This window comes from Geotrypetes seraphini, chromosome 19, assembly GCF_902459505.1.
Source record: "Geotrypetes seraphini chromosome 19, aGeoSer1.1, whole genome shotgun sequence".
NCBI lineage: Eukaryota > Metazoa > Chordata > Amphibia > Gymnophiona > Dermophiidae > Geotrypetes > Geotrypetes seraphini.
This window is the reverse complement of record NC_047102.1, coordinates 40,294,486-40,308,844: the sequence shown is the minus strand read 5'-3', so window position 1 is coordinate 40,308,844 and position 14,359 is coordinate 40,294,486. Positions and strand designations below refer to the sequence as shown.

At 42.5% G+C, this 14,359-nt stretch overlaps 1 protein-coding gene across 6 annotated transcripts in view; it reads right to left on the bottom strand.

Moving 5' to 3' along the window:
* Window positions 1-1,376: 1,376 nt before the first annotated feature.
* The window catches only part of KCNQ1 (potassium voltage-gated channel subfamily Q member 1), a 705,822-nt gene continuing 692,839 nt past the window's right edge, over window positions 1,377-14,359 (bottom strand). For all 6 annotated transcript variants that reach the window (XM_033928567.1, XM_033928565.1, XM_033928566.1 and 3 more), the window contains one exon: window positions 1,377-2,468. In XM_033928567.1, coding sequence (XP_033784458.1) covers window positions 2,274-2,468 — 195 coding nt within the window. In that variant the 3' untranslated portion in view covers window positions 1,377-2,273. The remainder of the gene's footprint in view (window positions 2,469-14,359) is intronic.

Genomic DNA, 14,359 nt, shown 5'->3' with positions numbered 1-14,359 from the left:
ATTAAAAATAATCTCTGAAAATCACTTCCAAATATACTGTTTGATGCATAAGAACACTCTGTCATCACAAGAGAAGCAGGAAGGTGGAATAATTCCACCACACTGACCATATTACAAGCACTTTTTGCTACAGTTAAAAAATGATAAGAGATTAAATGGATTACATTTTACAGAAGAAAAATATATACAAATTCCATCTCAGAAAGAATTTCTTGGATCTAGTTTGATGTACTTGGATACTTTCACTGTGAAAGAATTGGACTCAAAAGTCTGCACGAAAGTGGATGGTCAGAGGAACTGTTCATTTCATTCACAGTTTTAATTTTGGGCTAATCCCTTAAATCAATCTCAGAGCTAAAAAATAATCATAGATATTTTAAATACTTTAGCATTAATCCCTCCTTTCCCTCCTCCACCTTTATTAATGAACTTTGTCTAGGTATTTAAGGGTCACATTTCTGTGGTTCAATCATAGTGATTCACATAAGTATTTTATATGCAGGTACTTTCTCCCTAGTGGGCTCACAATGAGTTTTATATCTGGCAAAATGGAGGCTTAAGTGACTTCCCTGCTTAGTAGTTTACATATACAGTAGTATCTTGGATTACGAGTATAATCCGTTCCAGGAGCATGCTCGTAATACAAAATGCTCGTTTATCAAAGCGAGTTTCCCCATAGGAAACTCGCTTTGATGCGTTCCCCCCCCCCAAGAACCAGCATTGCTCCCCTCGAAGGCACCCCCCCTGCGATCCGGCACCCCCCCCCGCCACGATTGGGCACCCCCCCGCCACGATCTGACCCCCCCGACACGATTGGGCAGCCCCCCAACACGATCCGACATCCCCCCCCCGACACAATTGGGCACCCCCCGCCGCTTCTTACCCTCATCTGGGAACTCTAGAAGATCGGACTCCTCGTCTGCTGGGCCTTGAGCATCTGAGCATGTTCAGAAAGAAGCGGCGGGGGGGGGGGTGCCCAATTGTGTCGGGGGGATGCCGGATTGCTGGGGGGTGCTCGTAAATCGAGCCATGCTCGGTTTCCGAGGCACCGATTTTGCAAATGTTTTGCTCGTCTTGCAAAACACTCCTAAACCGAGGTACCACTGTATTAGACAAGCACTTATTTTGCACCTGGGGCTATGAAGTGTTAAGTAACTTGCCTGGGAACTGAACTCGCAACCTCAGGGTGTTGAGTTAGCAGCGCTAAGCATTAGGCCACTCCTACATTAATTTCCATGTGTTCATAACCACTGAAAGGCAATATAGCAAAATCCATCCCCTGTCTGTTTCCCTTTGTCTTACTCACTCACCTAAGTATAGATTTACTTTGTAAAGCTGCAGTCTTTTCTCTACCAAAAACCACTTAAGCTTTTGCATATAATTTTAAATGTTTATTGAAAAGTAAGCTGTTAGTAACTTAGAAAAATAAAATACAAAAGTAGTTCGATCTCAGTTGGGAAAAAAAACCTTTTTTTTTTTAAATACAGATTTGTTAATATTTGAATGTTGGCTACGTGATCACTTTCTTGGGCATCAGAATTCCTATTTTGCTGAAAAGTAATTTTCCAAGAAAATTTATTTCTAAAACTCCGATAGCAAATAACATGTTCTTTAAAAAAGTAGATTATCCTTGCTTTTCTGATTGCCAATTGCTCTCCAAAATCTCTCTCCTTCTCAATCAAAGAGCTAAAGCTTGTCAGACTGAAGACTTGATTCTCCATGGAAGTTGTGTCACATGAAACAAGTGAGCTTAAAATGAAAACTATAATCACCTGGGGAGGGAGAGGAGGTTGGAGGGGGCGCAGAGACCAAGTCAAGAAATACCCAGCAGATTACTTTTAACAAGCATAACCCAACTAGTGATCAGAACTATCAGTAGATTCATGAAAACAATGCCCACAAGACCCTCTGCATTCAAGTATTTGTTTTAGAAAGTAATTGTAAATTTCTAAATTTGTCCCTGTTATTCCACTTTGCATACTTATTTCAGAGATTTCAGTAAGAAAGTTTGGATTTTTGGTCTTTATAAGGTGATCTGTGCTGTATCAACAAAAAAATGCACCACTTCCAATGCGATGTTTTTAGAGTAACTTCCCCTCTTCTCTCGCAGAACATTATTTATTAAACACTGCTTCAAGGGCCGCAATTACATCCGTACAGTAGATATTTATTGTTGTAAGGTCCATTATTAAATAACGTCTCTTAGATCTATTAAATAACTTCCTTAGTAGACACTCTTTATCGGCAGATATTGTTCTTAGGCTACAGTGGCATCAGGAGACGTTGTCTTGCAATCTTCTTGGTACCGTCAGCTGTTCATAAGTTGGTAGAGCATTGCTTGAAAGAAAAAGGTCAGAGCTAATTGAACTGCCTCTGTGGGATGATCTGTTGCTTTGGCCTTGCTGATTTGCTGCTAGATGATGTAATAAATCTGTAATGATATTCAGTTTCTGGTCCATTTGTGTCACCTACAAAGACATAATCAGCAGACACATTTAGAATTCTAGTATTCATACAAATTCTGGGCAAAATCATATTCCTTTTCATTAGAACTGCTTGTACCACTGTCATTCCCACAGCTGACTTACAAGTACATTCACGCTGTAGCCCCCTAATATACCTCCCTTTGCCCCGTGAATTCCGTTCGTTGGGGAAGTCCCTCTTATCTGTACTCTTCTCCTCCACTGTCAACTCCAGACTCTGTCCCTTCTTTCTTGCCGTGGTGTATGCCTGGAACAGGCTGCCTGAATCAATGTGTCATGCTCTGTCTCTAGCAGTATTTATAATTCAAGCTAAAAGCCCACTTTTTTTAAAGTGCTATCAACTCTTAACTCCCACTCGCTTGTCAGATACAATGGGTTTAGGTATCATTTTCTCTACCCTGAGATGTCCTTTCTCTCTGAACAAATTAGATTGTAAGCTCTTCTGACTGTCTATTGGATGTTAAATATACAGGGCTGTTACACATTTCAGCGCTATAGAAATGATAATCCGTAGTAGCTTTGTTTCTTAGAAGTACCCCTTAGCTAATTTGGAGGTCCTTGTACAGTTTTTTTCCCATACACTAAGGCCACCTTTATTGCAGGGGGAGGAGAAAATAGCGGATGATATGGATGGGCAGACTGGATGGTCCATATGGCCTTTAGATGCTCTCATTTTCTGTGCTTTTGCATTAATGACCATGCATTAATATTGAGGTTAAGAGAGAGTGATTGAAATCAAATGAACAGGATAGCGGCAGCTAGACCAAAAGAAAAAACAAGCTTAGTACACTATTAACCTACATTTGAAAAAGAGTAAGACAGCAGATGTCAGGGGATCTCCAGAATTAATCTGAGCCAAGAGTAATCTGCTCATTTAAAGCACAATTTTTCCTGATTTTGGGACATTTTGTTTTGGGTTCATTTGACCTATTTATTTTTTTTTTTATTTCAAGCATACATTCAAGAACCTAAAAAGTGTGTAATTTGCATGCACTTTAAATATTTCGGCACTGGAACATACATCTCTACCAACACAGTAGCATTTGAAACCTTACTTTTGCTTAAAACATTACAGTACTCAAGGAGACCCAATTCAGCTCATTTGACTTTTTGATTTACCCACCAATCCCCTGAACACAAAAGGAGAAAGAAAACCAAGGGTAAGACTAGTGTTATCGTTTGGGATAAGGTCGCAGTTTGGAGAAGATGGTGAAAGGTTTGGGTAGGACTTAATTATATGAATGTTCAGGATGGATTGCACCAGTGATAGACAGCAACAGAGAGGAGCTACCACTGAGTGGGGCTGAATGCAATTATTGTGGTCCCTGAGAAAAGCTTTTGTTTCAGCCTCCATTGTTTAGCAGTCTCTGTGGGGATGTCCATAATAAGAGCTGGCACTAATAGGCTGCTTGCTCAGGTTTTTTTTAATGGATATTGATTAGTTCTCTCAATATTGTTTTGGAATGAAATTACTGCACATTAATTCTCTCTTTCTCTCGCATTCAAGTGTAGCAAATAGGCTGTGAACTGGAACAACTTACAGGCCAATTAGATATTTATCTTCAAAATAAAATTAATAGGAAATAGGTTTTACAGTAAACATTTGGATATATAACATTTTTATACTGGCTGGGAAATTCAAAATCCCCCTGATTAGAAGGTCACATTTCCAAAAATGAGCCTCGACAAACCTCCAGTCTAGCTTGTTTCCTCCCCTCCGCACTCAAGTCTTGAGCACCTACTTTGAGGCATGAGCACAACAGACTGAAGGCCTTGATTATCTAAAGAACACCATTAAAGCAGTGGTGGAACTAGACTCCAATTTTTGAATGGACCAACTAGCAAAATTTCTGTCTACCTCCCCCCACTCAACTTAAAATGTACATTACCTTACTGATGGGAATTCCCAAGCCCTGCCGGCTGAAGACATCCTCCGAGGACCCCCAGAAATCTCCTCAGCCAAACTCGGTAGACAACATCAGCATTTCTGAGTCGCCAGTGCTGGGAACCCATGTATGCCCATGAACTAAGCAGAGTGCTGGCACTGGCAGCTGAGGAATGCTGATGCTGACTGCTGCGCTTGGCTGAGGGGATTTCTGGGGGTCTTCGTAGGATGTCTTCAGCTAGTACCACCAGAATCTCTGCCTGCTTCAACAAGGGTTTACCATTGCTGGGTGGACCTGAGCCCAAAGTGGATGTACCCGAGCCCACCTGCGGCTTTGCCCCTACTTTAAACACTGTTTTACATAAATAAATTGCAAAATGATACCCATAAGATTGCTTATCCCTTTCTGACCCCAGAGAGACCCCAGCACTGGCGACTTTAGGAGCATTAGGCTAAGTCACAAGACATGCCAATGGTTCATCAAACCTAGAATCTTGAGGCCCTCGGTATGCTTATTATAATCACAAAAGTAAAATAAAACAGTTTCTTGATCATATGTCTCTTTAGCTATAAATTACAATATTATTATTAAGATATAAAAGGAAAGATCTATAAACTATAAAGAGTTTTACCTCATGCAAAATTGTCATTTCTTTAATAATTGTCATTTCTTTAACTATTTTTTCTGAGGCCCTCCTACACATCTAAAATGTGGCCCTGCAAAGGGTTTGAGTTGGAGACCATTGGACTAGATGGAACTATTATGTAACCTGTCCTGGAGGATCACCAGCCAGTCAGGTTTTCAGGATAGCCCTTCACCTTCATTTTATGCAAATCTCTCTCATGCATATTCATTAGGGTTATCCCAAAAACCTGACTGGCTGGTGGTCCTCCAGGACAGGGTTGGGAAACACCCTTAGGCGATCTAAAAACAGATTTAAATGCCCCAAAGGTATCCAAAGTGACCAGATAACCACTGCAGACACAAAGTACAGGACGCCTCCCCCAGTGATCAATGACCTCCCCCCCCCACACTGCCATAAAAATCAGAATAGAAATGTACATACCTGCCTGCAGAACATTAGCACCTGGCATAGGAAAGCCTAGTAGAGCTGCACAGAAGTGGCTTAAGTAGTCTGGGGTGGGTAAGTGAACCATAGAGAGGAGGCCCCAGGCCCATAAGCCACTCTAACCACTGCATTCGTGGTGAAATGTGTACGCACCAAAACCCCACCCACTGCCAAATAGATGCCACCTGCAGCCATAAGGGCAAGTAGGTTTTAGGGGTGTTTTGGGGGCTCACCATGACCTATAAGGGAGTTGTGGCGAGATGTTTATGTTGCACCCTTTTTGTGAAGTTCGCAGCAGTGCCCTATAAGGTGCCTCACTACTCTGTTGCCATGTCTGGGTGGCTGACCCCTCCCCACGTCCAAAAGGTCTTGTTCTAGGCATTTAAAAAAAAAAATTATTTGTTTATAAAATTTACACGATTCTCAAAAAAAATAAATATTTTGGACGTATTTTTTGAGAATGGACTTTGGACATTTCCGACTTTAGGCGACTAGCGACTTGGGCCCCAAATGGACTTAGACGTATTTTTTTGATTATGCCCCTCCACATGCATATGTATGATCTTGATTTTTGCAAAATAAATCCCACTGTTGTAAGATCCAAAGAACACAGACGTCCAAGTTTTTGAAAGAAACGCTGCAAGCGTCTGAACTTTGCAATTCCGAGAATGCTTGCAGGCGATTTTCTACAAAGCATGTATTTTTTTGTATTTTCAGAAAACTCAATTAAACATGCAATGGAAAGAAAAGGCAATTTTCAAAATGGCTTATACAGTTACATAAGAACATAAGAACTGCCATCCCCGGATCAGACCCTCGGTCCATCAAGTCTGGCGATCCGCACACGCGGAGGTGGGGGGCGGTCCGCCTTGGCGAGGGCGCAGGCACCTGTCCTCCTGTCTGCCCCCCTCCTTCCCCGCCTCCCACTGCCATGCGTGCATGCCACTTCCCTTCCCACGTACCTCTGTGTTTTGTAATGCTCCTGACGCGAGCAGCAACCCCCAAATTAATTTTGCGCCAGGATTGGCTCTTCCTCTGATGTCACTTCATGGACTCGCACCTAGGAAGTGACATCGGAGGAAGAGCCGCCGCCGCCACAGCAGCTTGGCAGTTGCTGTTTGTGCCAGGAATGTTACAGAGGTATGGGGGAAAGGAAATGGCACACGGCAGGGAACAAGCGTGTGGAGGTGGGGGGGGGGCAGAGAAGAGGGTGGGGGAGGGGCACCATCGCTCCTGCCCCTCTCACCCTCGCTTCGCCCCTACATGGCCCCCACTTACCTTGCCTTCAGAAAACTACTAAAAACTTACCTATTCAGCAAACATGACCCTTAATTAATCCCTTCACCCCACATAACACCGGCCCCACCCCTCCCCCTCTCGCCAGATCCTCCCTTGTCCCTCTCTCTACTTCCCTTGTCTAGTTTGATCAAAGCTGCAATCTCTGTTAAATTGCTGTACATTTTCCCTTCATTGCAGACTACTGTAAACTGCTGTAACTTCCTCGCTGACTGCTGTAAATTGTTGTAATCTATCGTAAATCTGATTGTAATTTGTTGTAAATAAGCTTGTCAATGCAGATCATTTGTTAACTGATGTAAACCGCCTAGAACTCGCTGGGTGTGGCGGTATATAAGAATAAAGTTATTATTATTATTAAATACAGCACTAAAAGGCATTCTATAAAGGGCATTCCAGGATGGGCACCCTTTTCATAACTGCACATAGCAATGGGATCTGCCTTCACCTTTGAGCACAAATATTTACACCAACTGAAACCAGCTGTAAATTTGGGTGCACAAGTTAGGCGTGGAGTCACATTACTATAACACTGTGCACATTTTAAGAGCATGGCCTTGACCTGACCATGTCTCTCCCACCATGATGCTCCCTTTGTAAATCCACGCAGAAACATTTAAGTGCTATTCTAAAAGCGGGCACGGGTGCTTTTGTGCAGATCTGCCTTGCATCCGTTAAGGTGCTTTTCCGCACCGAACACTTGGAGCAGAAAAAGCGTCTAAAGTTATATAGAATACCCCGATAGCGGTGATTTTGAGCTCGTTGGGGAGAATGAGATAGAAAACGAATTAAATAAGCAAATAAATCTAGAAGACAACTCTTTAATGGAGAGCTAATGGTTTAGTGGTGGGTTCAAACTGCTCCTTAATCCCCCTATTGCCCCAGGTACATTAGATAGATTGGGCGCACACCGGAACAGGCAGAAAAAAGCTTGAGTACCTTAATAAATTCATATAGTGTTCTGAGCTTCCCTGGGAGAATGACACTGATGTACGCATGAGCACGTTCCCCTTAAAGTGGGTGTGGTGTATAGAGGGGGCGGGGCATGGGCGGAGCTGTATCAGCCCCTCAGTTCTTCGACACCTCGTCTGCTTTGGCTGAATCTATTCCTTGAGGTGATGGAGCTTTGTTGAAACTCATTTATTACAAAGTTCCAAGGTGCTATATAAACAAATAATGCTATGAATCTTATTTTTAAAACAGTGTTGGGTTTACTTTACTTTTTAATACATGTTTAAAGGGTGTTTTAGTTAATTCCATCCAGTTTTCAAAAAACAAATGGTAGATGACCCTAGAACAACTGATTTATTCAAAATGTATTCAGTATACAATATGGCCTTTATTTTAGAAGCCTTGTTTGCCATTTGCATGTGTAGATACAAATTTTCACATGTGTATAATAAAATAGTTGAAAATCCCAATTTTAGCAAGCTACGATTTATACATGTAGGTCTGCAAAACATGCTTATGGCAAGGTGCTCGGCAGGATTAATTTTTCAAGGGCCCCTAGGCACACAAGTACACTCGGCCCCCTAGCCATGCCCCGCCCCCCATTCATTTACCTCTTTTCTTATTTACTTCTTTATTTCCACTTGTATTTCTTTTTTTCTTTTATTTGTTCTAAACAAACATCAAAGATTACCATACCATATCTAAGCCCCAAACATCCTTCCCACCTACTTGCTCAGGACTTTAACTCTGAACCCTTTCCATACGTATATAAAAGAGTTCAAATGCTTTTTAAAGCAGTAATACTATCCGAAACATAAGTCTATATTAATAACCAAGTTTGCAACTCCTCTCAACTGCCTCACTCTATGTCGTCCAAATGTAACCCATATGTATGTATAAACAACCAAATCTGTAACTCCTCTAGTACATTCCACTCCATGTATGTTAATTTGCAACAAAACAACAAGGCAAGCAATTAAAACCCCTAGAGATCTTGAGCACTGGAGCAGACACGAGGTAGAAACAGGATAAAGAAAAGGGAGAAAACTTTGCACCGATCCAAGCCATACACACACTTATGATGTGGATTGAAAATCTTCTAGCCCATTGAGGGAGAGCTGCCCCGCTCAGGGAAAACTTGGCACAAGCAGGAGTGCTCCGATGCAGAGTAAACATCGGTGTTGTGATTGCTGCACTAAAGAGTGAGCAAAAAGAAGAACAGAGAGGTCAGGGTCCAAACACCAAATGGTAAATGGTAAAACTAGAGGGCATAATTTGAGGTTACAGGGAGGAAGACTTAGGAGCAATGTTTGGAAATTCTTCTTCACGGAGAGGGTGGTAGATGCCTGGAATGCCCTCCCGAGGGTGGAGAGGAATTCAAAAAAAGCATGGGACAAAAATTGAGGATCTCTAATTAGAAAATGGAAGGATGCAAATTAAAGAACTAAGGCAGGCATTGGACAGACCTGCACTGTCTGTGTTCCATTTATGGTGATTCGGTGTAGGATGGGCTGGGGAGGGCATCAATGGGAACTCTACTAATATGGAACATGAGGATGTCACTGGACAGACTTTACGGTAGATGTCCTGCAAACAACAGGATGGTTGGATAGGCTGGAGTGAGCTTTGGATGGCAACTTCAGCATTTGGAACCTAGGACAATCCCAGGTGGACTTTACAGTCTATGACCCAAAAATATTAATGAAGAGACAAGTTAATTTAATCATGTATTTTTAATGGGTATAACGAATGGGCAGACTGGATGGAAATTTCCTGCCAGTCCATGGCCGAAACGTACCTCGTGCCTGAGGAGATCAGTGCACAAAGCTGCGGGGGGCGGCGACTCCTACGTGCATCCTGCCCCTGAACCGGCAGCCTTCTCTCTGATGTCGCTACATCAGAGGAAAAGCTTCTGGATGATGCGCCACACATGGCTTTGTGCACAGATCTCCTCAGGCCCGAGGCACGTTTTGGCCATGGACCGGCAGTGAGGAAGAGGGAGGGAGCTGACCACGGGCAGGATAAAACAGCCAGGTGGGGAGTGCTGATATGTTTCTTGCAGAGGGGGAGGAAGACAAGAGAGACAGCTGGCTTTCTCAAGGCGTTGTTTGTAAATAAGAGAGGGCAGGACACCCAGCCTCACCCAACTGCCATGATGAAGGGATGGCACATGGAGGGAGAGAGACAACAAAGGTAGGGGGAATGATTTTATTTTAAATTTAGTGATTGAATTGTGTCAATTTTGAGAATTTTCATCTGCTGTCTATATTTTGCACTGTTCAGGAAGAAATGTATTTGTTTCTTTTTCTCTGTGGTTATACTGCATACAGAGTCTTGCATCTTAGGGTTCGTTTGTATATTTTAGTACTTTTAGTTTTTGGTCCCATATTTGCTGTGTTCTGGTAGGAATGAATGTTGAGAAGCACACAGTGTGCTATGTGTAATTTAATTTTGTGGTTAACCATTATGTAATGTAATGTAATGTAATGTAATTTATTTCTTATATACCGCTACATCCGTTAGGTTCTAAGCGGTTTACAGAAAATATACATTAAGATTAGAAATAAGAAAGGTACTTGAAAAATTCCCTTACTGTCCCGAAGGCTCACAATCTAACTAAAGTACCTGGAGGGTAATAGAGAAGTGGAAAGTAGAGTTAGAGGAAAAATAAAAATAAAATAAACATTTTAACAAGACAGCATTGATCTAAATACTTTGGAAGGTAGAAGAGAGGAGAGAAAGGAATAGAAGCAGAAGGGGGAGACGTTGAACAGTAGAATTCTGGAGAAATTTAAATGATAGAAATAGAACAAAACAAAGACAAAAGGCAAAACAATAGATAAGATTAAAGATAAATCATAAGCTGGAAAGAAAAATAAAATAAAACTTTGTCTTCAATCCACGATTTCAGCGTCAGTGATGAAGTGGAGCAAGTAAGTTTAGGAGGAGCGATTGACGTTTCCAGAAAGGGCTTCTTCAGGGAAGAGACTTGGCAGACAGTCCCATGTGTGTTGTTATGTGATTATATCGTGTGTATATATGAAAAATTAATGGAAAAATAGTGTTACAATTAGTACTATTATGGGGGTGGGGTCTGGCCCACGACTTAGCCCAGTGGTCCACAAAATAATTATTTTATTTCCGCCAGTCCATAGGTGTAAAAAGGTTGCAGAACCAGTGGGCCTAGTTGACTTAGTTGATATTTTAGAAGCTGACATTCGTAAAATGTTTGTTTCCTCCCACTTATAACATGTACATTCCTGCATTTACATCAGCTCTATTACTGGAAACTGAAACACCTAGACCTGAGTATCTCAATTCTGATTTCTATGTTCTATCTCAATTGGGGCTCTATAAAGATAGACAGTAATTCATCTTCTAGCACTTGGGATTTTTGCAACTGCTTATATTTGCGTACATTGTTTTCCTCTTTAAATCTTAAATAAAGTGGTATAGTTGCTCTATTACTCTACCTGGATAAGTAGAAATGAAGAATCAAAGAAACATCATATTGTAAATGATACCTTTTTATTGGACTAAATATATTTGTGATTAGCTTTTGAGAGTTATAATCCCTTCTTATGGTCAGCAAAGAATGAATTTTGGTATTACAAACAACGGGATAAAATATTTACAGCTTCCAAAATTATATGAAAGCAAAGAAAAACAGATTATTATCATCAAGTGATATTTTTTTTATTCAGAATTTCCTGAATTTTCTCCAGGATTGTTTGCTTCTGTGCGCTCAAGGTGGCCTCCAATCCAGGGCTATCCTGGAGGGTTTGAAACCTTAGCCATTCCCTGATCTACCAACTGTTGGATCACCTTTATGGATTATCCTGCTTTTAATACTGGGATATTCCAGGAGAGTCATGGAGGGTTAGGAGTCCATTCTTTCTTCTCAGCTACCAAATGTTGCATCACCACTTCAGGAAGTCCAAACAAAGTGAGCCTGGTCTTCAAACAAGCCACACTTTAATAGCAACCAGTGTATTATAAAACGCACATGGAACTCGACACGGACCATGTTTTGGCAATTAAGCCTGCATCAGGAGTCCAGGTATAAGTCAATTGGAATTACTCAATGCTCATGAATAATGTGGCACACCATACAATATAATGGCGGAAGATGTAACGGACTCCTTAGATTTGTGCAGAGTGGACTGTTTCTGTTTCCTGCATCACCACTCCAACCATTAATACTTAGAGACTCTAGGACAATCCTACAGAGTTGGTAATCTTAATATTTTCCTCAGCTATTCAAGTATCACATCATCATCATCATGGATTCTCCAGGTCTGAATCAAAGGCCTCAAGTCAATAGTCTCAAGCAAAGTTTACAGGGAGTGAGGCCATGCTTTGAAAATTGTGAATCTATTTTCCTCTTCTCCCAAATAGCAACTTTTGTAAAAACAAACAACCCACCAGAACTCTTAAGTCATTGCTCCATCAAGCTGTTTGCATTCATTTGGCCCATTTTTGCTAAAAACATAATGGGAGGCTGCAGGCCAGCAATTCCAACATCAGGTGCTGGATAAGCATTAAGAAGCTATTTTAGAGATTCAAATGAGAGAACACTTGAATAAACATCACAAAAGGACAGCCTCCACTATTTCACAAAAGTACAACCATGCCTCAGTTACAAGCTGGAATTCTATGAGGATATTACAGCCAGAATAAACAAAAGGGGATGCAAGAACATCGTGTACTTAGAAATTTTGAAAACAAATAAAGAGGTTCAAGCACTGGAGGTTAATGTCTGCTATGGTAGCAGCTGGTGGGGAGTCAAACATGAGATTAGAACGCATTATCTAAAGTAGTGGAGACGGGATGAAAATGTTTTTTTGGAATTAGAGGAGACACTGCAATTTTTTTCAGACAATACAGTTATGCATTAAATTAGATAAGAACCCAATGTAACAGGTAAAAAGTACCATCAGCGCCTTCTTTCTTATCTAGAAGCTACCGTATTTTTTGTGCCATAAGATGCACTTTTTCCATCCCCCAAAAAGGGGGTGGAAATAAGGGTGCGTCTTATGGAGTGAATTCCTAAACCCCTCCCATTACCTTTTTGTACATTCCGAGGCCCTCCCTTGCTGGACACGGCTGCCTAGTGCATTGACAGCTGACGAGGCAGGCCCCCGCCCCGGTACATATTTTAATTAGACATGGCAGCTCCTGGCCTCCCTCCCCCCCACCATTACCTTTTTTAAATTCCGAGGCTCTCCCTCGCTGGACACGGCTGCCTGGAGCACTGACAGCTGATGTGACTTCCTCCCAGTCTTCTTCCCTTGCGGCAGAGCAGCGCACAAGGCTGCCAGCCTGGTCCCACGCCGCTTCCCACAAGAACTCTCCTATTAAGAACTGTCACGGGGGTGGGGGCCTGCCTGCCAGTTGGTCGAATTAAAAATAAGGAGGGCGAGGTCGGGCCTGCCTGCCTGCAGGGAGGCCTGGGAGGGGGGAAGCCTGCCTGCCTGGGAGGAAGGAGGCCTGCCTGCCTGGGGGGCTACCTGGGAGGGAGTAGGTCTGCCTGCCTGGGGGGCTACCTGGGAGGGGGTAGGCCTTCCTGACTGCCTGGGGGGGCTGCCTGGAGAGGGGAGGCCTGCTTACCTGGGGGGGCTGCCTGTAGGGGGGTAGGCCTGGGAGGGGGATACCTACTTGGGAGTTAGGCCTGGGAGGGGGAGGCCTTCCTGACTGCCTGGGGGGCTGCCTGGAGAGGGGAGGCCTGCTTGCCTGGGGGGGGGGGCTACCTACTTGGCAGTTAGGCCTGGGAGGGGGAGGCCTGCCTGCTACTAGGCCTGCCTGCCCTGTCCCCTGTCCCTACCTGCCAGCCAGCCAACCACTAGGCCTGCCTCCCAGCCTACCACTAGACTACCAGAGGGGGGACAGGGTACAGAGCCTGGCAGGGAGGGGGGACAGGGTGCAGGGAGGCAAGGAGTGTGGGGTTGGGTGCAGCGCCTGGCAGGGAGAATTTGCTTCAGAATGTTTTTTTCTTGTTTTCCTCCTCTAAATCTAGGGTGCGTCTTATGATCAGGTGCGTCTTATGGAGCAAAAAATACGGTATATGGGGAGTCTTTCAAAGGTTAGTCTGCAGAGACTTCAGATGATACAAAATACTGCTGCTAAGCTTATTTTGGTAAAGGTAAATTTAACCATGTAACTTCTTTGCTTAAGGAATTACATTGGCTTCCTGTGCATCTTAGAATTCATTTTAAATGAATCTGCATTGCTTTCAAGATCCTATTTGGCATTTTCACTACTTTGGTTCTCTTAGATTGGAATGCGCATAGATCTCATCATGTAAAAAGTTCTCAAAAATTAAAACTTTTATTTCCTTCCCTCAGGGGTAATAATAGATCTACCAGGAGATTCAGTTACTCTTTCGCTTTCAAATTGACTGAGCTATGGAATAACTTACTGCATGTATTAAGAAGCTTAGGATCCTTTTTCCACTTCTACAAAGCTCTGAAGACTTTCCTGTTTGTTAAACATTTTGAAAATTAGCTGCTTTTGTTAATTTAAATTTTCTGTTCTCTTAAATTACGTTACCATTTACTGTTAACCAAGTCGAGCTCCATTTGGTTGATGACCCGGTCTATAAAACTAAGTTTAGTTTAAATAAATCTTTCAAACTAATCTTCACTCTGTCCATATTGTTTTATTGAGGCAACTGG